Source organism: Larus michahellis, chromosome 1 (assembly GCF_964199755.1).
Source record: "Larus michahellis chromosome 1, bLarMic1.1, whole genome shotgun sequence".
NCBI classification, from domain to species: domain Eukaryota; kingdom Metazoa; phylum Chordata; class Aves; order Charadriiformes; family Laridae; genus Larus; species Larus michahellis.
In genome coordinates, this window is record NC_133896.1 from 57,860,867 (window position 1) to 57,886,632 (window position 25,766).

General features: G+C 45.4%; 1 protein-coding gene across 18 annotated transcripts in view; it reads left to right on the plus strand.

Annotated features, from left to right (window-relative positions):
• Nucleotides 1-25,766, plus strand: part of RBFOX2 (RNA binding fox-1 homolog 2) — a 169,633-nt gene that overhangs the window by 19,580 nt on the left and 124,287 nt on the right. For all 18 annotated transcript variants that reach the window (XR_012586164.1, XR_012586157.1, XR_012586152.1 and 15 more), the window contains exon 2: nt 17,296-17,346. Coding sequence is in view for 9 of the 18 variants with exons in the window: in XM_074580245.1 (XP_074436346.1) it covers nt 17,296-17,346 (51 nt within the window). In the remaining 9 variants the exon portion in view is untranslated. The remainder of the gene's footprint in view (nt 1-17,295; nt 17,347-25,766) is intronic.

Sequence of the window (25,766 nt, forward strand, 5' to 3'; positions counted from 1 at the left end):
CCTCTTCTGCGTTAAGCTTTGGGAGCTGGGCTGATGGAGAGCACATGACCCTCCCGGTGGCTTTTCCTTCCCAGCGGGACACAGGGAGCTGTGTGCGAGGGGAACAAGCGGTGCTGTGTAATGGCTGGTGGCAAGGGCAGGCAGGGCTCGCTGGTTCCTGCCAGTGTGGCACGGTTCGGCGAGCTGGTGGCTTTCCTGGACAGTGTGGGGCTTGCCCACCCGCGTGGTGCTGGCACTCCAGCTTCCCATTTTGACCCTGAACGTAAGCGCGCGGGCTGGCTGAAGGCGATGCAAGCTGGCTTCGTCTTTCCTTGATGCGGTGTAAGCGAGCAGGGTGCCTGAATTATTCACTCCTCCTCAGCCTGCTGTTTGTATTGAATTCCCCGTGTCGGGGCACCCTGCCAGCGCCCGGTGATGAATTCATTGCTATGCCTGCCCCGGAGGCACCCCGCGCCGTGTGTGTTCGGGGGAGCGGGACTAGGGAGGGTGGGTGGCTGCCAGCACCAGGCTCACCCTGGAGTTTTGTAGCCTGGGGTCGGTGGGACTGGGTTGCCCCACGGTCTTTCCATCCATGGTGTAGGTGGGTGCCGTCCCTTTCACTGCTCCAAGGGCTGTTGGCAGGTTTGCATGTGTTTGTATCTGTCTCTGCCTTGCAGCCATGCTGAAGTTTGCCTGGGCACTGGGTCCTAATCTTTTTCTACCATCTCTCCATAGGCAGTATGTGGTATCCTATCTGTATTTTGTGTTTGTAGTGTGGATTTCCCTGCAAACCACGTCCTTATTTTTTACACGCAATTTGAGGTTCTCCTCTTTTCCGCATCCTGAGTTTTCAGGGGTGGCTGTGCTAAAAAGCAATCACGTTTCACATTTTCTGAGAGGAAACGCTTCCTTTATTGTCCTAATGGAAACCATTTCCCATTCCCCTATGATGTTAGTCTTACTAATCTGAATAATTTTATTGTTAAATGGTTTAAAAGATCTCTACTTGTTCACATTATCACAACTCATAAAAGCTACCTAAGGTGTGTTTTATACTCTTAGAGGAGATTATCACTTCTCTTTGCAAGAACTTCTGGATGTAAGTTTGGTACCATATTCATTGTATTGATCCCAGCTCTGCTTTATTACTCTACGTTTTCTTTTTTAAGCAATTAGAGCAGGTGGCTGGTCCCTGGGGAAGCTTCCTTTGACCAGGGTGTGCTCTGGTCCCGGTTGATGGGGTCAGATGGAGTTTCAGGTCCTCCTCCTGGCTACACAGAGGAGTGCTTTTTCACCTCTAATTGGATCATGTAAATCAGACCTTTCTTTGTCTCATCCTCTTTGTCCAGAGTCTCCTTCTGGTGATTTTGATGAATAAATCAGTCTTGACATTGGATTGAATTTTGTTTAGTAGTTATGTTGATATTTAAAAGGTACTGTATCTGATGATCAAAATAGGGGTAATAATCAGAATTGTGACCAATAATTTCCCTCAAAAACTGATTGCTGTAGTAGAGGTGATACGTAAATGATTGAGTACAAAGTGCCAGGGTCTGGTTTTTGTTGTGGGGTTTTTGGTGCTGTGGTGTTTTTTGGTTTTGTTGGTTTGTTTTTGTTTTTTTTTTTTTTTAGTCCTGTGCTGTTACAGCCCTCTGGGATTTTAGTGTTTGATGAAGTGCTTTAGGATCCCTAGGGTCTGACAGATGCTGGAGAAAATGAAGCTCCCTCCCAGAGAGAAACCCAGTCCTTTCACGTCAGAGCAAATGCTGGATACTGGAGGGGTGCACTTTTCTGCTGGCCAGTGGGAAGCTTTTGCTGATGAACATCGGCCCTTCAGCCAAACCAAAGTCTTTCAGAGTCGCTGCTTGTCTCCCTGGTCTCACTTTGCAGTCTGTGACTGTGTTGGGAAACCCGTGAGAAGAATGTGCTGTCCTCCTTTTTCCTCGTTTGAGTCTTGTGCATGGAGCAGCAGAGTATGCCATTACCTCTGAAGTGATGGCTGCAATATTGCTTGCTGTAGCTTCTCTGCAGCAAGCGGCAGAGGAGATTTGAGGTGATCCAATGGAGAGAGAGAGAGAAGCAAAACAAACCCCAGGAAAGCCTAGGTCGTTGCTTGTGTCCATGAGCATAGGCCGGTGGATGAATCAAAAAGGCTAGAAAGAAGGGAGCAGAGGATAATGTTGCCTGTTTTGTCCTTTGTACAGGCAGGAATGGAGAGAGGTGTAGTATTCCCTGTCAGCAGAAGAGAGAGAAATGTCTGAAACAGGCTTCCTCCTATTACTTTTAAAGTTGGATGAGTGGAAGGGAGACAAGAAGTTACAAAGTTGTGAAGCCTGCAGTGGTGTTCATGCAGAAATGGGGAGGTCGTCTGGGGCTCTGCTTCCCAATTAGCAAGCAGGGCTTGCAAATGTGACTTTTGCTGCGGGCAAAAGCATTCAGCTCCTCCAGAACTAAATACAAAAGCAGATGGACTAGGGCTCATGAATGGCGAGGCCTATGTGTAGTCAGTTGTGAAGCTGAGCCTTATTGTAATACATGCCTTCTAGGGTGCGGGAGAGAGGTGGAATAGCCATTGCCAGCATTTGGGGCTGTACACTTCTGTATTATTTTTCTGTAATAGAGATTTTAAGTTTTGGAGCTTCTCATTTATACACATCTTGACTTTAGTAATGGCAGCAGGAGAAAGGGAAAACTTGTTCTTCTTCCTTCCCTTTTTTTTTTTTTTTTTTTTTCCTTCCCCTGGGAGATTTTTGACTGTTTCCAGAAGGGAGCATATTTCCGGCTCTTTCCCTCATCCTCCTGATCCGATGGAAGAGCAGTGGGGGAGAGAAGCAATCTCATTCAATCTGTGATTTGCATGTGTTCAACCCTTCTGTCCTGAATCTGCACAGTGCCTTTCTGTGTGGCGGTAACAGCTTTCCCATGCAGCAGCAGCATCTGTGTGAAATTCCAGCATCTTTTAATTTATTTTTTTTTCTGCTGCTGCTTTGAAAGCTGCAAGTAATCCTCTAGGCACCAGTGCTATCCTTCAATAGACTCTGACTGATGCAATGCTGTCTTCATATGGGATGGGATTTGGGAGGTTTGGTTTTTCACCCAGGAAGATTACAAGCTTCATTTTGACACAAACATTTATACACTGCAGGTGGTAGTGCTGGTGCCTCAAGACTTGATTTTTGGCACTAGGAAGATGCACCGCAAATCCAGTGACTTTCCTAGACTTTTCTTCCTTTCTGTGACAGTTTTAGTGCTACAAAATCCTTACTTGTGTTGGTCATTACCTAGAGAGTTCAGGGGTCTGTTATGTTTCAGTTTTGGTCAGGTTCATATATATATATATATATGTATTTGTGTGTGTGTAATATATGTGCACAAATGTATAGTTTATATACACACACACAATGTTATCTTCTGTGGTCATAGTCTGGGTGCTTTCTTGTAATGCATTAAGCAATGTGACTAACATGAGATGATCTGTGTTCTTTCCTATCCTCTTGAGGAAGAGCAAAATATGCTCCTTCAAGAGTAGTTTTTGAAGATTTCTGTTCACTTTTTTAATGCAAAAGAAATGTTTTGCTTGCTGCTTTTTTTTTTTTTCTCTCTTCCTCTTCCCCCCCGCCGAGGGAGGATCTGAAGCAAGCGTGTGCCTACCACTCCTGGAAAGTGATGAAGTTTGCGATGCTCCTTGGCTTCGAGTAGCATGTTTTGCACTACGACCTGTGTAAATGTTCACCTTGAAACCTGCTTAGTCATTTGTATGGAGAACTGCAGTGGTTCAAGGCATGAGATTGTCAGCTCCAGTTTCTGTGTGATTTGGAGTTTCCTAAAAAGACTTGTGCTGTCACTGTCACCATGCTGTAGTCCAGCTGAGAGGTAATTAAAGCATTAATCATTGAAGCCAGGTAATGTTCCAAGATGAGTCTTGCAGCTTTTGGATGTGTACAGATCTTGTTATTGCAAGCTTTAGCATCAGGCTGAGAAGCAGGAACAGTTCTAAAATATGAATAGCTCTGATGACAGAGGATGAGTACTTTTAGCATGCTTAATAGTAAAGTTTTCTGTGTGCCTCATCCTACCATCAGCATCCTCCCCAGAATCAGTGTCTGCCAATATTTCTGCAGTTGGTGTTGTCAAATACTTGGCATCTCTTTGTGACAGTGGTGTATGGGCTACAAGCAGAGAGCAGTGCTTTTTGTCCGAAAGTCATGGAGGTCACAAATCCAAAGCACTGAAGACAGAAGGGGTCAATATATGTTTTTACAAATTCAGTGGGTGAAAAAAATATTAGCATCTGTTTTTATATGTCCTCTGCAATTACTGATCTGAAAACTAGCTAACAAATGTGGGTAGATTTAATTGATAAAAATGGCTTTTCACTCCTGGGTTCTCACAACTCTGTAAGTAATTAACAGACCAAGCATGACAGCTTGGTTTTCAATACTCATGGCTACTATCTATAGAGCATCCCTTGAAATCTCACTTAAGCAGCTTCAGTCTTTGGTCAAGCAGCAGCAGACTTGAGTTGCTCCCTGCTTCTGAGGGATGAAGAAAGGAGAAGAGTATGAGCAAACATTACCTGTATCTGGTTGGGCCATACAGTATTGGAGACATCTTGGCATGAGGAAGGGAAGCCGTGAAATGTGATCAGAAATAAGACTTTCTTCTGCTGCCTCAGATGACTGCTTGATGTTTCTTATGATCTGTTCTTCAAGGGACTAAAAACTCTGAATCTTGAAGTAGTGTTAAAGATCCCTGTGAAAAGGCTCTGAAACGCATGGAGATCAAGGATTGGTAGTTTTTAAGAAGGAGGCTTGTCAGTAAAGCTCACGCAGTTGCAGTTTCATCATTGGTTTAAGCTGATCTAAGACTATGCTTTCATGAAAAGAGGAGCCCTGCTTTCTCCCTGACTCCAACCATGTGGTCCTACACCCTCCTATATACAGGTGTTGGGGATTACGTGGCCTGTAGTGATGACCACCTTTGTTCGCGAAGCTAATCCTTCTCTTTTTGGGGGGGATTAGTTTACAGGAGGATCAGCAAGCTCATATGACCTGCCGTGTTCTTCTGTGATCCCTACTGTGTGTGCAAGAGATGAGGTAGGGATGCACACTTGGGAGCAGAAGGGGAAAAATCAGGTGATTCCCTTTGTTGGGAGTATGATTTTTGAGGTTGGCCTTATCTAACTGTAAACCCCATGTTCTTAGAAGGTGTTTTGTATCACCGTGTAGCTCAAGAGAGTTGAGATTTAGTCTCTTTATACTTGGTCCAAGCAGTTGTTACCAAGAGTGCAGAAGGAAGGAGCAAGTAGAACTGAATTTGTAGGGCTGCAGCTGTCTAGGGCTTTGGATAAAAACTTTGGCTGTATTTGCAAAGAAACCTTGAGAAATAAAAAAGGCAAGTGGTGTTTTGGCATGGTTTGAAGCTTTGCCTGGCCCACTTGTCTGCTATTTGCTAGTGTGACTTTGGTCTGCTCCAGTGCAGGAGTTTGCTATACTGCCAGTTTTTCTGTACCTAATTTAGGATGTTTGTATGTTCGGTGGGAGGGTGGCTCCCTTTTTTGTTTCCTTCATCTGGATGTGCCGCATAGGAAGCTACATGATGCTGTAATTTCAGGAGTTGAGTGTTTTTAGATCTCTTCTGTTCTGCATTTCATCTCTAGGCTTACGGAGGGAAAATGGAACTTCTTAATGCAAAGAAGTCTCCGGGGATTGCACATAGAAGAGGTTTTTAGACTAAATTGTGAAGGAAACAAGCTTTAGGTGAATGTGCTGTGAACAATCCCTTCCCACACATGCACGCTTACAAACTCAGCGGTAATTTCGATCGCGTTTTAAAATGGTACAATTGTAATGCTATCGCCTTCCTAAAAGCTTCGTGAAAAATGGTGGTGGGGTGGTGGTGGGGAGAGAGATGCAGACGAGTGCCCACAGAGGGTAAGGCGGTCAGGACTTGTGAATTACACAGTCCATATGGAGCAGGCAGACGGATTGGTCTGGCCCCACAGCATGGTGTGTGCTCCCTCCTGCCTGGCGGGACCGTGGCAGGGGACATGGCGAGGGGGGCTGCGGTTGTAGCTGCGGGAGGCTGGGATGGGAAGCAGCCGGGGGGCAGAGGGTACAAATCTGTGAGGAACTAGTTTCGGTTAGTTCCACTAGCGCTGTTGGAGCGGCTTGTTTATTATATTGTCTTGCAGGCAGGGAGGGGAGGGGGCTTTGATGCTTTTGTATGGTGCTGGCAGGAATGTGCAGTCCGGGGGTTTTGAGACCTCCTGGGGGATGGGTGTGTGTGGATCTCTTTCCAGTGGCTTCAGACTGTCCGTAAAGACAATAGGGTGGAACTGAGGCTCCGTAAGGAGGTTGTCTGCTGTTTCTGAGGACTTCCTGGGCTTTCGCTAAACCTAAAGCTGGTAAAAAGAGAGAAATGCATCGCAGGCTGATGGGATGCTGCAGGCAAGAGGTGTGTCTGTCTCCTGACCGTTCGGCAGACCCAGGTCTTGTAGTCTACTAGGTGCCTGGGGTGCAGCAGCCTGGTCCTTTAGTGCGGCAGTCACCACAAAGATCGCTGGCACCTGTCTTGACCTTTCACAGGCCCAGTTAATTCCTATGACCATGTGCTGTTTAATTGCAATCTTATTTTTATGGTTGACAGTCATATTTAAACCACGGGATGCACAATAGTATAAGAATATCTAGTGCCTGAGATTGCTGGCAGTCTCTCACTTCATTTTTCCGTTAATACCTAAAGTTCTTGGCCCTTGTGGGTAGTATACAGGCAGCAGCAGCTTTTCCCTTATAAGCAGGGCTAGCACTCCCATCTGGGCCAAACTGAAGAATTCAGACCACTTACAACAGATACCTCCTTGCTGGGTAATTTTGTTCTCCACAGTAACAGGATCTTTCTTAGAAACGCCTTCAGAGTGGCTTGCCTTGCTTCTGTGTGCAACGAAATGGAAACAGTAACTTACTGTAAATGCCTCATTTTGTCCCCAGGGCCCGGTTGGGTGGTGTTTTGTTTTGAATCGTCCTCTCTTTGCAGAGCACTCTCCCAGCTTTTTGGATGCAGCTTTCCAAATGAAGGGCAGGTCTTCCTTTCTCTTAAAATTTTGAAGCAAAGCATGTACTGAAACTCCTCTCAAAACTATTCCAGAGAGGAGGTGTTCCTCCTTTGGGAGGGAAGGAGATGCTTGGTTAGTGCTCCCTTCCTCCCTGTTTTAACCCCTTTCTAGCTCTGACCATTGCCTGCATGGGGATGCTTCATTCCTCCATCATAAGTTATTTGACTAGGTTGGGTCATCAGGTATAGCCTGCCATACTGGACAGTATGTTTAGGGTGGGTGTTTCTGGTAGCTTAGGCAGGATTTCTTTCTTCTTATATACTCAGTAGAGAGGTGTGACCACAGATACAGTGCTGGCATCTCGGAGCAATCGTGTTTAGCAATAGTTACTTTTGCAGATGCAGCGAGGAGGTTTGTGTAACAGAAGTGGATTCCACAGAGTCCTTGGTTAATGGCTGAGAAAACCTGTTATTTTAAGACTTTTTTTTTTATTTCTATGAATTGCACTCCAATTATAGAGGGCCTTGGCATGTGGCCACATCCCATACAGGCTGTCTGTGGCCCATAAAGAGATGGCAGTCAGTTACAGGGTAGGTGTAAGAAGAAAAGCAGAGGTGTGTTTTCTGTAGCGGGGTGGCATTGTGTTATAGCAGGAATCAGTCATGTTACTTTTCGTGTGTAATTGCTTAATTAGGATGTTGAAAGGTTAGCTTTGATTTTGTTTTGATATGTTTCTACATTTTTGTAGGCAAGTGTGTAGCACTTGGGTGTCTAATTAGAAGAAAAACCCTGAAAAATACTGATGTGTGGGGGAGAGGTGAATAAAGGTAAAGGCAAGGAGGGAATGTAAAAGCCCTGCAGGCTCTACTTCCTTGTGGAGATTGCAGCCCTTGCAAGGGGAGTACCTCTCTAATAAACTGCTACACAGTGATTTATTCTGGTAAAATTCAACAGTCATGACCTCTCCTTTTCCATTTTAAAATACTACCAAACGGCATTTTGGAGACAGACACCCTCTTTGTCTCCAGAACGTGTGCTGAGGTGCTAACGGGCTGTCTCAGTCCTTATTAGAAGGAGCCCTTTTGGGGGCTGGAAATGGCTGCATCAGTCTCTATCACCCTTCTGATTCTTGGTACCTCTAAGGCAGCAGGGGAGCATCACCATGATGATGTGCTTTGCATCGTAGTCTTCCCATCCTCTTAAGAACTGAATTAAATCTCTAATGTGTGTCTGGAGTATTTGTTTCCGCTGGAGTGGATTCTCTCACATCTGTGCACTGATTTTTGGCACAGAAATGAGAGCTTCCAAGGGGCCGGAATTCAGAGTGATCCCTCACCCTGCACATCTCCCATTTGGGGATATTCTGGCTGCAGTTGGACTCACTGTCCGTGTTTTCCCCATGTTGGTCTTACTAAGTGCACGTAGCGCCCTGGATGCGCTTTCACCAGCACTGCTTCTGAAGCAGTGTGCTTCAGGAGATGGAGGGTTCAGTCTTTCTCTGTCCCTTGTGATGCCACTTTGGGCTGCCCCTTGCGAGCAGAAGAGGCTACTGTGCCATGCAAGCCACCCTCACAGCACTGGAGGGGGTTCTTTCCCTTGTAGAGATGCCTTTTTGTTCCTCGTGGTTGCAGGGAGAGGAGCTTTCCAGGAGGGGGATGAAGAGGCCAGACTTAATGGTCTTAAGAGTGGATTTATTATTTTTTTTTTTATTATTTTGGGAGGGAAGGCCTGGGAGTTGTTTCTCTCTAACTGTTTCCAGATGGTGCTGCTGGAACACAAAGATTTCTAGTGTGTTTGGGATGGCGGCGGCTGAGACCCCCTAGCCCCCCCGGTGCTTCCTGTGCAGCTCCACAATCCTGTGGGCTTAATCAGAACCAGCCCTGGCCGACAAGGCGCTCCTGAAGCGTGCTTTTTCTTCACCCTGTGCCCCAAGCCCTGTGCTTCCTTCTTCCTCCAGGCTTTTTAACCCCTTGCCATTACAGCTCCAGCCCTTCAGCCTGCCCACCTCACTTCTCTCATTTCTCAGGCTGGCTGTGGGCCCTTGCAGTGCCCCGGAGATGAAATTGCATTCGGCTAGACTGCTTGAAGAAATTATGTCTTTGGTGAAAGGGAAGCTAGTTTGTAACGCGAACCTGGGGAAATAATTTCTGTAACTATCTAGGACGGCTTATGCAATCAGGCAGCATGTCCAGGGCACAGAAAATTTCTCTTGCACCTATTTGCCTGCAGCACTTGGTATACAGCATGATTTCATTGGAATCATGTGCTGTTGTGCCTCTATCTCTCTTTTGTGCCAATTTCCCTAAAAGCAAGGCAGGTTTAATTTTGTATCACAGCCTTTTTACACCCAACCAACAACTTAGTTTCAGCCTTTTTCTTCTGCAGGTAATGTAACAACTATAATTTTGTTCTGGAAAGTAGGAGTACTCTTCTTTCCTTTTACCCTTTGAGCAACAGCCTCTGAATATCTGCAAAATCAACCAAGAAGCTTGTGATCAGCTGACTTCCTTTCTGGATCTGAGGTCTATCATCTCCCTTGTCCTGTTCTCTCCCGTATTTTCCATCCTGTTTTTGGAGAAAGCAGAAGCGATGAAGCCATCATCTAAGGCAAAACTCTGTAGTCCTCTTTGCCTTGCGAAAGCTTGTAGCTGTCTTGTTTGAGCAAGCTGGATTTTAATGCCGTGAGCATGTTGCCCTGTAATGAGTGGTTTAGTGTGAATTATGTGTGAAATGCTTCCTCAGCCCAATGTAACAATTACAGCATCCAAAGGTGCCCCCAGTGCTGGATTTTAAAGCCTTATTATGAGCCCTGTCCTGTTCCTGTTGAGTAAGAGTGGAAGTGAAGATGAGCTGCCATTTTAAAATGCTTCTGCCTACTAAAAGAGGAGGGAAATCAATATTCTGTGCTATTGACTTCTGTGCATGCACAGTGTCCTTGTATTTGCTGGATCATAGATGTCACACTGTGCACAGTTTTCCCAGGGGCTTTAAATCGCACTGGGATCTATTGTTGCCAGTGTAGGTCATGGACCAGCAGGGGCAGGCTGTATTTCCTTTAAGCCTGGAGCAGTATGAGGATGCTGCCATATGTAGTCCAAAAAAAAGTGTATGTTTTGCACATTTAAATTGCCCTAAATTAATGAAATCTCATCTCTTTGAGAAGCTGAAAATACCCCTTGGCTGATCTGGAAAATGAAAAACCCAGTTGGTGGAAAGCTGCTTCTGACCTCCAGCAAGCTACTTACATTATTTAAAAAAAAAAAAAAAGCCAAGGAAGAATCTGCGTTGTTATAAAGAATCTCTGTAAAATACTTCCATTTTAGCTCTTCGTTTTAGCTGTGCAAGTGCATTCTGTGTATGAAAGTCCTCCTTCTCTCTGTAAAATTAAACATCTGTATTGTAACTTCATATGGATGCTGTCAACCTAAAACCTGAGTGTGTGTTTGTAAACTTGTTGCAGACTGAATTTTTTTAACAGGCCTGGAAGGTGAAATACCATCTTTCTGTGTGGTTTGGTCGGATATATATTTGCTTGTATACAGTTCTGCCGCTTCTGCTGTACCACCTAGTTATTGTTCCTGTAGTATATAGAGGGTTTCTCAGAACAGAAGTGCCAGGAGGCTGGAGTTAAGAAAAGAATGTATTTCAAATACAGAAAATCGCAGCAATGCGTTTGGGCAGTTTTACCAGGGTTCTGTTTGATGGGGCGCAGCCTCCCCCAAAGTCGCCCTGTTCTGTCTTGCTGGCAACCTCGTGGGCTTGCCTAGCTAATGGCTCCAAACTATTCAAACTCTGGTCAGGGCAGAAAGCTATTTTTATTAGTCTGACATCACCTTCCTTTCTCGTCTTCACTGTGTCACTGGGCTTCCCGCCCAGGGAGCCTCTGGCGGGCCTGGCCTCCCTCCGGCCGGGTCCTGCCTGTGAGTGATGGCCAAGCGGCGAGGGCCTGCAGGCCCCATGGCGGGTCACAGGCTGCCTGGGGCTGCGGGGTACTCCGTCCCCGCTACAGAGGGGGGCGTCCGGCTTTGGAGAGTCGTGGTCTGGCGGAGCCTTGGGGCCGGTGTGGACACCCAGGAGGGGGACCCCCGTTTGCCGGGGTCTGGGGTGGGTGAGAGGCTGGAGTTGGGGGAATTGGGAGCCCTGCGAGATGGCGGGGGCCGGTGCAGGAGCCCTCTCCAACATCGTGCTGACTCCTGATGAAAACACGATATTTTTAGGAGAAGGAGAAACCTGGGAGGGGGGTGGGCGTGGGGGGGAGAGTGGGCTGGGCCGGAGGCTGCCGTCGCTGTGACAACTGGGCTAGAATTCCAGGAAGGAAGAGGGGCCGGATGGGCCTCCATCCCGGCCCTTGCCAGGCCCTGGCTTCCAGGCCCTGGAGCAGGGAGCCTGTGGGTGCTTCCCTGCTCCCGTGGGGGCAACTGATGGCATCAGGCCCCCCATGGCTGCAGCATCGTGCTGGTGGTGGCACTTCTGGTTTTCTGTCCCTCAAGAAGTGGCCTCAGTATTTCAGGTAGGCGTAGGAAGCCAGGGTCCTGCCGTCCGGTGTGTGTCTTCCCTGCCATCAAGGACAGTGCTGTGCAGTGTACTTGATGTGGTGCCTTTATCAAAATCTCAGGCTTTTAGTCCCCAGATATGCTTTTTAAAAAAAAAAAAAGAAAAAGGGGGGGGAAGCTGGGGGGTAGGTAAGGAGTAAAATATAAGTCCTGTTACTGGCGCCCCTGTGAGCCCAGGTTGTTGACGTCAGGAGACTTAACAAGGAAGCAAATAAATGGAAGTCCTTTGCTAGATGATGTCTGTGTGTCTGGAAACCAGCCAAAGCCAAGAAGCAAGTTTAATTGAAAGTGAAGACAGCTGAAGAGAAGGGTCCCACACTATAGATTCAGTTATTGGAACTGCAGAGTGATTAGTGAGAGCTATATATCAAATTAGGGTAAGTATCGAGGGAGAAGGGTGACATTAAGATCCATTTAAAAACTACTTTAGTTCAGTTTTTCATTAATAATCGGTAATTCAGCCTTAGATGCTGCTTTCCCCATTAATTTTATCCACAGACAATTTGGGATAGGGAGATGGCAGACACATTTGAGAAGGTAGATCAAACACATCAGATACACTTGGACAAAGAAATGGATATTTCTTTTTTGTTTATATGCAATAATCTCTGCACGTAAGGGTCTAATGAAGAATTACCTGTTTTCTTGGTAGCTGATAATAAGGTCAAGGCATTTACGGTTTTACTAGTGCTCTGCCACAGTTAAAGTACTAAAAAGCCTTTTTCAAGACCCCCGTCTTCCCCAGCACAGGGTTTCTGTCTTTCCTCCTATGCAAGAAGTAAAGCAAAAAAGATGATGAAACCACTGGGCTGCGGTGAACAATGCTGGGATTTCTGTCTGGCTCGCAAGCTTTACTTTTTTGCAACTGTCACTTTCAGATTAATAGCTTAGCTGCTAGTGTTCTCAGATTTTTTTTTTTTTTTTGTAAACATCTTATTCTCTGTGTTCTGGAAATGTGGCTTCTGTTTTTCTAGCACAAGTCTCTGATAAATGTGTAGCTTGTGCTATCGCACCACTTCAAAATCTCATTTTGCTTTTGGGAGGAACAAGTAATTTCTTGTTGCCTTTATTTCATTGCTCTTTGTAGTCCAGGGGTTTCTGGCTTTCCAGAGTTGGGGCTCTCCCTCACCACTTCTGTCCAAGATACCAGGCTGCTGTGCCACCGGTAACTCTCAGGGACAGCTGGAGCAGCAGCAGATGAGCTGGGGTTGTGTGGGTTTTGCTGCTGTTGCTCAGAACGCAGTTGTGAAACTCAAAGAATTGCGTTAACTTCACTCCACTTTTTCCAGCATTGTCAGGAACGCAGGCATGCCGTAGATCCAGGGAAGAGATTGTACGGTTGTGTTTCTGAGGTTATCTTTGCAACTGAAAAGACTCGACACTTCAGATTGCAGCTTGGATTCAGCAGGAACTGATTCTCCAGCTGGGGAAATGTGGATGAACTTGCTAAGCTAACAATTCCTACCAGCAGAGTTTTAATCTGCAGACTTTAGGTTTAGTTTGGCTGTCAAGAAACCATTGCTAATCAGGCCTCACTGATTGTTGCGTCTGGCATAATGGCCAGTCTGTGATGTAAAACTAATTTGTTCTGGGTTCAAGTTAGGTCAAAGAGAATTACTGCCTTTTTAAGCTAAAATTTAGTTTTATTTAAAAAAAAATGGTGAGAGGACTTTCAGAACTTCCACTATATATTACAGCTGTGACATTTCCTCCAGAGGACTGATTCCACTCCAGTTCTCTGTGGCCTTTCGTAAGTTAATAGCACCTGCAGAGCTGATCACTTCTTACTCATGTCCTGGTTTATTGACAATTCGTCATGTTTTCAAGATGTGTCTAATTCAGCAACTTCTAAAACTTATAAAGTTGAGAGCTGTCAAAAAGCCCCACGACCCCTAAGCCTGGCTGTTCTGCTAGTGCAGGAGCGTCTCCTTTGTTCTTCGGTCATCTGCAAATGGCTGTTCCATGTTTGCCTTGTGGTCCGAGATGGTACCTGTGGCTTGCGGTTTGTGGCAGAACTTACTGTTGCAAATGCCAATGAAAAAGAACTTCTGTTAGCAAGGCTGGAAAATTAAAGAAGGGGGAAAATTTAAAGTAAAGCAGGGGGGTTAAAGGCTTAGTGGATTTGACTGAGTTGTGACTTTCATCCCATTAAATCCCATAGGCCGGCACAGAGACTATTACTGGGGTACAACCACAATGCTCACGCATCCTGTGGAAGTGTGGAAGCCCATGCCTGAGGTTTTTGATACGGTTTGAATAAAATCACAAATGTGTTGCAGAAAGCTGATGTACTGTATTAGCTTCTATTTTTTTCTCCCCACTCTGAAGCAAATCGCAAGTACCTGAGAAATGCCTTTCAGTGGTAAACAAAGTAATGAAACATCCCAGTGGCAGTTTGATTTGATTTTGCAGGCTAGCGCTGCCTAACTCAATTTCTTTACAAATGTCTGGTTGCATGTTGGTATCGAAAGAAAAATGTAATTGGCAGGAGGGAGCTGCGAGAGAAATGGAGTTACCTGGGGATTCCTTCTCCCACCACGCTGCTGCCAGAAGGCAGGGTCCCTCCGTGTTTGTGGCAGGGTATTTATCTGTGTCAAACCTTCCCTCTCTCTCTTTTAACTTCCATTTTGTGAGATTGGTTTTGTGCGTGTGCAGCCAGAGGAGGAGATTGAGCTGTATCCCCAGCCTCTGTTGCCTTATATTGCCTGCTAACTAACAGGGGTTTTCTGTCTGGATGTTGCTGAACTGTCCTGTTCCAGTTGCAGGAGTTTAACGCTTTCACTTCTTGCTCTGTTTAGTTTTCAACAAAAGCAAACTCTGTATGGAATAATCATGCAGCAGGCCCTGGATTCACCATTAGTGACCTGTAAAATTGGCAGCGCTGGAGATTATTGGCAGGAGACGGTTTCCCTAGGCGCTTCCTGCCTTCTCTTGGAGAGTTAAGTTCAATTAGAGCAATGATACGCACAGCAGGGATTTTGCAAAGAGTTCAGTACTTGGTGGTAGTGTTGCTACACGAAAGGCAGAGATATCTTTGGCCTTTTTGTGACCTTAATGCTCCAGCTGCTACCCTCTTGCTAACCTCTGCTTTCTCCAAACTCTCGCTTTCCTAGTGTAACCTCCTTTCACCTCTTTTACCTTCTGAAGCAACTATGTCCCTCAAACGTTTTTAGTCTGCAGTTTGTGGTGTTTGTCTTCCAAAAACCAAAGTGGAGATTGTTGGCTGTGGTTTGGTTTCTTTTTTTTTTTTTCTTTTTCCTCCACTTGATTTTTCTTGTTTTCTTTCTGACCTCTTAACGTATTGTGGACTGCCCTCAGGTCTTTGTAATCGTCTTTCTCTTCCTTTTCACACTCTCGTGACTTGCTTCTACTTAGGAAACCGTTTGGTTTCTAGAGGTGGTTTCTGGGCATCCAGGTCCTTTGACTTCAGGAAATCTCACAGTTTGGTTTTGTCTCTTTTCTGCCACAGACTCCTGGTGACAGTCCCTTTTGTTAGTCCCTCATGTGAAGAACATCATCCTCAAAATAATGATTTCATTTTCCTTTCTTCATTATAACTTTCTATTTGTGTTCACTGCCCATGTATTTAGTATCTACAGCGGTAACTTCTCCATTCATCCTTATTCTCTGTGTTGAAATCTTCCTGGTTTCCAAGGCGTTGAGAGAGACTGGCACATGAGCGTGTCCAAGGTACTGACCTTGCAGGTGTGTGTACAAGTACTGTTAAAAGTATACCTGGGAATGGTCTTTGAGGAGAACACCGTATCTCCTGATACACAGTGGACGTTTATGGCACTTATATCTAAGTTGGTAAACTGTAGTGTGTGGGAGAAACAGCAATCACAGTACTTTCTTACAGTGTGTACTTACGTTGGAGGAGAAAAGTAATAGCCGTGCGTTTTCATCGTGATGTTGCTTGGGTTTTAATTAAGTTCACAGTTAAAATCTAAAAGCTCGGTGAGACCGTGGTACTGTAGCTGTCAGTCTCCACTTGCTTCTTCCAACTTCTGTGTCTTTCCTTCTGTTTCTGTATTGTTTGCGGAGTTTTGTGCTTTACCTGCTTGGTGGCTATTAGTATTTGAGAAGAATGTACTCACAGGGTGTTCAACCTAATTAATTACTGTTAATCCCCAAAACTGGCTGCCAGAAGTTTTGTTGTCCTTGAAGCACTCATACTGTGCGTGTTCCTGTAGGTTTAGCATGAGAGCCTGAGGAGAGGCTGGATGTTTCCTGGCAAGTTTCCATGGAGAATCCCCTGGGCAGGTCTGAGGTAAAGCGGAAGAGAGGGAGGACGAACACGAACTTAAAATAGCATTGTATTGAATTTTTAGCACTTTGCTTTTTAGCAGAAGTTGTGTTAGAGTGTTCTTCTGTAAACTCTGAAATTGTGCCAGTGGCCACACGCCCTGTGTAGGGCAGAAGACCTCTCAGGTAGGAGCTGGCCTGTTTAACCTGAATATCCCAGCACAAAACCCAAAACATCTTAACACAAACTCTTCCTGAGAGTGGTCATACATCTTGGTTAACTTCATGCTGAGAACATCTTTGCTTTTGAAAATTTGGGATTGTTTTACTGTGTTTTGTCAGGGTCTTCCCCTTGGGTCTCTCCTCTCCCCTTCCCCAAGAGCTGCTGGAGAAAGTGCAGGCCTGGCTTAGGAGTTCCTCCTCACAAGTCATAACAAGAGATAGGAACAGACTTAAAAACTAATTGCGGAGGGCGGCTGCCGCCTTTCCTCCTTGTAGCATTCTACTGGGAGTTGCTTGTGAATTCACAGGAGTATCAGGGTGGAATTGAAATAGACTTTGCCTACTTCATTTAGTTTATCCTTCACCCAGGAAGATAGATACACACACGGCACATGTAAACGCCCTCTCCCCATTTTGAATAGGAGATGTCGGAGGGAGAGTAACAGAAAATAAATTAAAAAAAAACAAAAAAAAAACAAAAAAAAAGTAATTTGTGAAGTATTTTGAAGTACATTATCTTAATCCCCTCTGCTCAAATAGAGACGGGTCTGGGAATTGAAGGGAGAAATTCCAGAAGTGTTGGAGGTGCAACATATTCCTTCAGAGCAGGATGACAGGGCTGCCAGTAACACAACACATGTAGCCTCAGAGTCCCTTCTGGGTGAAGGAAGAAAGTCTAGAGGATTCGTTTCCCATTGGGAGTGTATGAGGTATTGTTTGGGCTTATCAGGGTGTTTGAAGTTACACTGACTGATTTTTAAGTTCATTTTAAACTATTAGTATAGTTCTGAAAAGGAGAAAATTGACACTTCTATGGCTAATGTTTAGGGAAGCATTTCTTCAAGACTGGGCAAGGTGGGCAGCAGCTTCTGTAATTTTATGTTCTGTTTTGTTCAGTTTTTCATGATGGTAAATTAAGTTTGCATATAAAAATTCTTTGGAAAATTACAAAAATGATAGCCAACTGAAATTACGGGCAGTAAGGTAGGATTAGTTTATGCTTATTTTATGGCTTTGATTTCTTTTTCCTTCTGCGCTATTTGGCATATGCAGTTGAAAATGAATCTTAGATGTATTGGCTTACATGGAAAATAGGAAGTTAGCAAAATACTTTAATCTTAGCTCATTCTTCCCTCGTTTCATGCAGGTTCTTGTTTTCAGCTGAGTTAAGGGAGACTTATAATTCCTTGGTTTCTATTCCTTGTAACCACTACATTCACTCTTTGTTTTCTTGTCTTGCAGAACGAGCCTCTGACTTCAGGTTATCATGGATACCCAGCAAGAGACAATCAAGTAAGAGTCTGATTGTAGTAAATGTGTGCGTGTGTCTCTCTCTGTACACTTATGGATGTTTTGTCCGACAGTTTCCTGGCTGTCTTGTTATGGAGTGGAAATTGTTTTGTTCTGTTGTGGAATGCTTGTGGAGATATATGTGGTAAATTGAATGTTTTTTATGGCCTCTAACGCTATGTGGCAAATTGCCTGGTAAGGGGTTAAACATGATCCACATTACCAACGGCTCAGGAAATTCTTTATTCTTAAAAACGTCGTAACTTAAAATCCCTGTCCTAAGCTCCCTCTGTATCTCCTCAGCGTTAATGAATGTAGATGTTCAGTGCCAGTGCATGCTTGGCCCTGTTTTATACTTATTGCTGTAATTCTAGCATCTGGGGAGCAAAACAACACTGAGTTTTTGTGAGAGTCTGCTTTTCTGGTACAGTAGGGAATGACACATCCCGTTGGGTTGTTTCTAGTGTCTGTGAACTTGTCTTGCCTTCCTTTCAAGTCCTGCAGGGCCCCTGCCCCTTGCTCTTATTCAGGATGTTCTCCTTTTACAGCAGTAAAAATTATACTGTTCAGTGCATTGTAGCTGTAAGCATTCTCTTGCCTCCTAGCAGAAGACAGAGAAATCCCAGTTGATGAATTTGCGCGACGGGAGGAGGAGATGCTTTGGAACAAATGAAATTTAATGGGTTGTAAGATACAACCGTCACACATTAAATCTCCATTCTTAGAATGAAGTTTTTTTTTTCCAGTGTTTTGCAGTGCTACTGCAAAACAGAGTATGAACCAGTGTAACAGGAAATTAATATGCACGGAAAAGCAATAATGCAGCACACTTCAGTAATGAGCAAATAACAAAACCAGAATCAAATTCTTTAATACTCTCAGGTACTGCTATATAAAGAAAGTGATTTTCATCATATCTTGATGAGTCTTGGGTATATGCAATAACAGCTTAACGGGAGATGTTTTTATGAAGGAAGTGCAGCATAGTGCAGGCTCAGCAATTGAAGAGCTCGAATCTTTGGTGCTTGTAATGTGTGTGTGAATTTCCATATAGGAGGAAATTATTTGGAATGTCCACTGGGATATATTAAACTGTTACAAATAAATATTGCGTGCTGGGATGCTGTGGGAATTGTGTTCCTGCTCTATCTAGGCAAAGTGAGGTATGCTAGGTTGAGAGGCAGAGCCAGTTCTAGATCCTTAAAGTGGTTCATGTCTGCCTTTGGCTTTTCCATTCCGGTGGTGCCCTCTGCACCCTATTTTGCGCTTCACTGTACCTCCAACCATTTAGGGGTGTTTTTGTATGTCTTGAGGTGTTTCATTTTGGTGACTACCAGTATGTCCCGCTTCACAGGTTTTGTCTTTCTCATCCCTTAATAATTCCTCTGATTTGGAAGTCCAGAACTGCTGTTTGCTGGCAGGTCACCAGATCAGTGGAGATGGGGATGGAAGCCGTATGGCAGCCAGGGTGTGAAATGAGAATTACATCCTGGGCAGCCCTGAGGCCTCTGTATGGGTGAGCACAAGAAGTAAAGTGTGTTAGCCAGGGTGCGTATGTGTTTCAGATGGCAAATAGATTTATGGAAATCTTTTAGTGGACAAACAACTTCAGTTTAACTCAGGTGTTTTAATTTTAGCAAATACTTGTAAAAATCTTTTTTGGCTGTGGGGTTTTTTTTTTCTGCTCTCAGTAACATCTTGATCTGTGGTAAGAGTTTGTCTTTCTGTCTTGCATTTGGCCCAGCTTAAATTCAGGTCTGGTTTTCACTAATGAGGTTTCAAGGCTTTTAGCTAATCTGATTGGGAGCCTCTAACATGATAGCAGCAGAGAAAGAAGTCTTCTGTTGCTACAGACTGGGGCTGGTCTGGGAGAAACAGCAATGGCTGATCCATCACCTGCCTTTCTGCTCTGGGGAAGGGGGAAAGAAGCAGTGTGGGAATACGTGTAGCTATCCTGACCTAGTAATAAAGCAATTCTGAGATGCAGGAGCAATTGTGTTGGATGTCCTCAGATTAGGAGCTGGATTTGAGCTGGTGAGTGTAAGTCTCTCTATCTTGCACTTTCTCATTGCAGTTCTTTATTGTAAATACTTGTACTGTGCTTTTTCACTCAATGTTTTCCTTAGCAGAAGTAGCAAAGCAGAGCTTTATTTTCAGGGTGTCGTCTTGTGTGACCACAGTAGTCCTGCTAGAAATTCTGTGGATGTAACTTGCCCTTTCTTTCACCTTACATAGCATCCTATTCCTTCACTTGTTTGTATGTCCTTTTTGCTCCTTAGAGCTCTAAATGTCATTAATTGCTGGCTGCAGACCTTTCACTATGCTGTTTTTACACCCTCTAGTGGTTAAATCATACCCAGATGTTCCAGATTATTGGAGTTTTCTTTCTGCCAGTCGAAATATGTGATTGGTCTGAGTCCTTGCTTTGGCCATTTGGGAATGCTTAGGTCTACAGTATGAACTTTATTTTGTATCCCTTCCCAAATGTTTAAGCATTCTGTCATCATCACGCACAGGCAGCAGCACTGAGGCGAATGAGGTGGGTTCACATCGAGGCTGTGTTCCTCTTAATTCTGGTGCTGTGTGGTGGCTTTATGGTAGCCCAGAGCTTTGGGTTGTTGTACAGCCCCCCCTGTTCCTCACCTGCTCTGCCAGAGTGCTGTCTTGCTGGACTTCTTGTGGTGGTGGGGCTTGGGGAACATGTGTGCTAAATCATTTACAGTGTAAGTTTGCCTGAAAAGAGAAGGCTTTCTGTTGATGAAGCGTTGTGCTGCTGGGGCTACGTTACTGCAGTGTGAGGAGCTGGAGAGCTCTCTGGGACTGTTCTCAGGAATTCAAGGTTTGCTCTGTGGGTGTCTAATGCACATAGAGGAACGGCAGGATGCCCCTTCTTTTCCCCAGAGCTATGCTGATGGCAGGAACAAAGCCCTTGCTAAAGGGAAAAATACGGAAAGTGTTAGTGTAACATTGTTAACCGAGATGAGAACCAAGTCTTTTGGTGAGGAGACCTTATTCTCTGGGGACTATTCAGTTCTTTATGCCTCTGTTGGGCCTGCCAAGAAAATGGTGTTTCTTGTTTTGTAACATGAGCGCCTGCCTGAAATGCAGTGAACCAAGACTTCCTTGCTTCATTTCCCAAGCTGTGACAAACAGCTCTGAGGTACTATGAGTTGGTCTCAACATGGAAAATGACTGGTACAGCTACACTGATATAATTTTTACATATAGACAAACTCATCAAGAATAAATACTCTGCTTCCAGAAAGCTAACCCATGCTAACTGTGCCAGCTTGTTTTATATATAGCCAAGGCCTATGTCATACTGCTCTAGTGCTTTTCATGTCAAAATCTATTAGATGTGATATCTGAAATTTGTTTGAGTGCTGAATACTGGCACTTCTGTGGCAGAATTTGGCAGCTGCACAGAATAATTTTGTTCCCCACCAGGAAGCAAAATGAGCAAGAACACCTTGTTTAACTGCCACTGAAGGCAAGAGAGGAGGATAGAGGGTTTATGGAAGCAGGAGGTAATTGCACACACCAGAACTGGGTCAGGATGTTAGAGCTATTACACCTCTTCTGTTACGGAAAGTGATCCTCACCTATCACAACGGGTTAGAATGTTGGTTTGAAGCCTCTTTTAAAAGCTTGTACTTCCATGAGTACAATTCTTAAATCAAACTGGGCCATTGGCTTGGTACTAATGTGGTGGAAACATTGTTACCTATCACAAGTGACAATTCCTTCAACAGCTTAATTTCGGTGGCTGGTTTTCCATCTGAGCGCTCACCAGGCGTGACCTGTTGTTCTCGTGTATGTAGATGAGACTGCAGCCCAAGGTAGCGCGGGTGCCCATGGCAACTGCTAGGAACAGCTTTATCACTATCCCCTCGGTTTGAGTTCAAGCTTAAGGTGAAATGCTGTTAAATCCTCTCCAGTTGTCAGCCTGCTCCTGTGGGTCTTCACTGACTTGTTGCTTCGGAGTATCTGTTGGGGCATTGTAGGCAGCAGGCAGCTGTGTGCAGTCTCCTCCCTGGAGCTGCTAGCTGGTCTGGGTGAAGGGTGGCAGTGGCAGACTGTGAGAACAGGAAGCCTCGCCTGTTGTTTTTTCCCCCCTGTTTGTTTTCTTTGCCCAGTCCCCCCTGATGTGGAGAGTTCAGCAAGGAAGCCCTTCATCCTGAGATGTGAAGGCTGTGCGTGAGGTCCCATGGGGAGGCAGGACAGCAGGTCGTGGGCTTCCTGTTGGAGCTGGCTGCACAGAGGCACCGCTGCTCCTGTTGGTGGCTGTTCCTGTTGGTGGTCTCTCTGCAGCGAGCAGCGGGGATCTCGGCAGAGATTTCAGAGGCAGAAACCTCTGTCTTCTTGTCTGTGTGGTCTGAGGCTTCTTCACCTATCTTCTCTGTCACGTGGATGAAGCGTGAATTTGGGGATATCGGCACAGCTTCATTAGCAGTGGAGTGGCTCAGTATGGATTAGGATTTCTACAGAAAATACCTCTTGGTTTAGTATTAACAGACTGAGATGCTCTTGTCGTAACACAAATAAAATGTGACCTTCTGGAGGAAAATGGTTTGACCATTTTTATTTGTACCATGATAGCACCAGCCACAGTCTCTCCAGTGCCCTACTTTGTCGGTCTTGGAACAAAGGCTCCCTGTCTCAAGAGTTTAAATCTGTAAGTAGTGCTCCTGAAAAGCATTTTGGCTTTTAATTTGTGTTCCTGCTTGTAACTGACCATGAAAATAAACCCTAGAGGGTTATATGCTAGCTGGCTTGGTAAACAGTAAGATTGTGGAAGTGTTAAGTTATTCAGGAGCTAGAAAGGAGAGTTGTTTGTGGGTTTTTGGTTTGTTTGGTGCTTACACTTCTGGTTTGAATAGAGTGTATTTAATACAAATGCTTAAACTGAGAGACAGAGGGAGGGAGAAAGGCCTTAAATAAGGTTTTAACACCTTACTCCTTGAGTTGAATAGCCAGGGCAAAGATCAGGAAGTGTCTGAGGTCCTCTGTATAAAATGGAGAAGACCAGTCTTGGTATTCCTGGTGCTTCTGAGGAATGCCTCTTTGCTTGAAAGCAAACAACCCAAAATTTGAGATGGGACCAAGCTAATGAGGGGAAACTGTTCTAAACATCTTCCTTATGTTTAAAATGTGGTGAATTAGGGTTAAGACTGCCAAATCTACTGCTTCCTGACTTCCACAGCGTCTCTTCAAGCAAGTAGTGAAATATTTTTACTCTGTGCTTGAGAGGGCCAAAGGGATGTTCTGTTACTGACCTAACTGCAATATCCCGTAGAAAATAACAAGCTTCGCTTCAGAGAGTGAACTCTGGGCAAAAATGTCCAACATATTCAGGAGATGGGAAGCATCTGTGAGGCAGTTGCTTGCAGAGGGGTTCAAGGGTGTGTAGTGGCATAACTGCTGGGGGGGTTATCATTTAGCACCTAAGCTGTGATGGATGTGGGACAGTTAAGATGTGTTACAGAAAGGTGTTTAACACTACAGAAGCGTGAGAAATCCTTTACCGGATTGCATCCAATGCTGTTTATAAGTCTCAGCACGTTCAGAAGGTAAAAAAGTGTTGATAGAGTAGAGAGAGTTAAATTAAAAAGCAAAGGAAATCGTGATACCTGACAAGGAAAATGAAGAGCAGAGTGTTTAGCTAAAAATTGAAGGAGGAGTGGTTACAGACTGAAGTTGAAACAATTATCGTTGAGTTGGAAGAGGAAAGATATGATCCACTGAGACTAATCTAGTAATACTTCTCCCCTGAATCCAGCATTGTCTTGGTAACGCACTTGGTCGATCACTTGAAGCGCAAAGAAGTTGTTCCTAGTTTTCTCAAGCCCAAACTACATCCCTAAGAAACAGCAGGGAAGATTCAGGAATTGGAATTAGAAAAAATTGTAACTCATCCACCACTAAATACTGAGCCTGTTGTAAACCTGGTTTCTGAAATTTCAGTCTGAACCAAGTCGCTGTGCTTACATTTGCCACCTTCCCCCAAATCTCTCCTTTCCTTTCTGTTTAGCTAATTGCCTACCATCGAACCCCTTAAATAATACAGGAAGCATGGTGTCTTGCAGTTGACACAAGTCTTGCAAACAGAATCACTCTGCGTATTTATTTCCCTTTTCCCTCACGTCTGCAGCCTCTCCAAATACAAGGCAGGGAATCCTTTCCTTACAGAACCTTGAATACCTTTCACAAACACCTTTGGCGAGCTCCACACCAGCGCGTGCCTCGCTGTCACTCAGTAACAAGAAAGAAAAAATAACCAAGTGGCGCAAAGTTGTATGAGAAGAAGTTGTTAAGGAGTGCATCTAATTGAAATACGTAGGAAGACTTCCTGACAATAAGCTCCTTCAGTCCTTTAAAGAGCTTCTCAAGGGAAGTAACGATTACCTTGCTGATGAATAGTTGGGTCAAAGCTCTGGGTCTGTAAGGCGTTGGCAGGAAATGGGCTGGATGATGTAATACAAATTCCTTTCATGTTTGAGTCCTCTGCTTCGAGCAGTTTCTCATCTCTGCTTGGGGTTAAAGAGAGGAGATGTGAGTCATCCTTCTTGGGAGAGGACCAGGAGACCACTTTTTCTCTTGCGACGTACTTTTTGGCTGTTGAAGTGTTACCCGATGTCTGCAAGAGTCTTGGAGACTCCCAAGCCCAAGTTATTTTGGCAAGAGGGACAGCTGCTTGTTTAGATTTCCCCTCCTGAAATTGTAGGAGTGCTAGGGAGTCTGGCACGTGTGTTTTAGAACTAGGCTGTAAAATGATCAGTTGGAGGACCAAAACCAAACGGTGTAGAGAGAACAGCCCGCTGATGGATATTATATCCTATTGAGGACGTGAAAGCGGCTATTCTGGGTCAGACAGAAGGTCTCTGCCTTCCAGTGTTCTGGCTCTGACAGTGTCTAATAGCAAGTACTTAAAGGAGAGGGAGCAGCGCCAAGATTTGGTGATACTTCCCTTCCTCCGTACTCTTGAAGTGATCCTGTGGCTTTGGGATTTCCTGGCCATAGATTATTTATTTTATTTTAAGTCACCTGTGATAGATTTCTCTTTATTGAATTTGTCCAAATGGCTTTTGAGCCCATCTAAATCTTTGGCATCCGCAACATCCTGTGGCAACGGGCCCCCCCACTTTAGATATCTTTTATGGGGGAAAAGTTCTTCTGTGCACAGCTAACTTGATACCGAAGTGGTTTTAAAGCTCTCAGGTGAGGGGGGCTTGGGGTCCTCAGCTCGCACTGAGTGAGGATTTTTATCTTAACTCGGGAAAAAAACCCAACAAAACCAAATCAAAAGAAAATTTAAATAGTTTGTGTGCCTTTAGTATATTTTTCTGTTTCTGGAGGATGATAATAACTTTGCGAAAGTTATTGCTCGGTACCTGCAAATGTTGCTGACGGGCACGGAGGGCTTTTGAAGGGCGCTGCTGCAGCGCGGTCGGGAGCTCAGCCCCACGGCCCTGGCCTCCATGTCCAGCCCCGCTGCGTAACCGGGAGAGCTCGGGGAGGAGGAGGGTGCCCGGGGGGCAGCGTGGCTGCGTGGGGAGCGGGTCCGGGCCGGCTCTGGCGGCGGGCTGCCAGGAGAGGGCAGCCGGCGCACGGCCAGCGCTCGCCGCCCCGCCCCGCCCCGCCGGCGCGGGGGACCGGCACGGAGGGCGGTGCGGGGCGGCCGCTTCTCCTCCCTCCCCGCAGGCTGCTTCTTGGGGTGTCCCCTGGAATAAGCCCCTGCCGTGGCTCTAGGGCTGAAGGCCTTGGGAGAGCGGGGGAAGTGGGTTCGGCCTCTTGTGCCCCGCAAGACTTCTCTGCAGTTCTGGGACAGCCATCTTCGACGGGGACAAAAATTCTTGTTTGGAGGGCTGGGGAGAGGATGCGTCACTGCCCGAGCCCAGCATGGGGAGCATCCAGGGAGGGCTGAGACAGGCCCTGCCACCCCTCCACAGGGCCTGCTTAGGGATTTGATTCTTCAAAGAGAGATTGAGGAAAAGGTTTTTGTAATGCACGTCTTTGCTCTGTTCCAAAATGTCTCGGGGGTGAGCAGAGGGGGAGATGCGGGAGGGATGTTTGAGGAGTGCTGGTAATAGAGACCTGCTTTTAGAGGGGATTCTGAGCAGGCAGACTCTAGCGCTTCCACAGCTTGAGCAAGCTTCTGGCCCGAGCTTGTTTTATCAAAAGGCACATGTGCTGCAGAGTGCTGCTGCTGCTGCTTAGAGGGCAGTGCAAGATGGATGCACGCTTATGGTGAGGGTTATGGTGAGCCTTCAGGCCCATAGAGGCTGTTCTTGTGTGATCAGTTGTCTCCAGTGTCTATTCTGCGTGTCAGGAAATCTCACAGCTTTCAAGTGAATGAAGGGAGTGTGTGTCTTCGAATAAATATTATTCTCCCAGCCTATTTTTTTTTTTTAAAGGAGGCTACA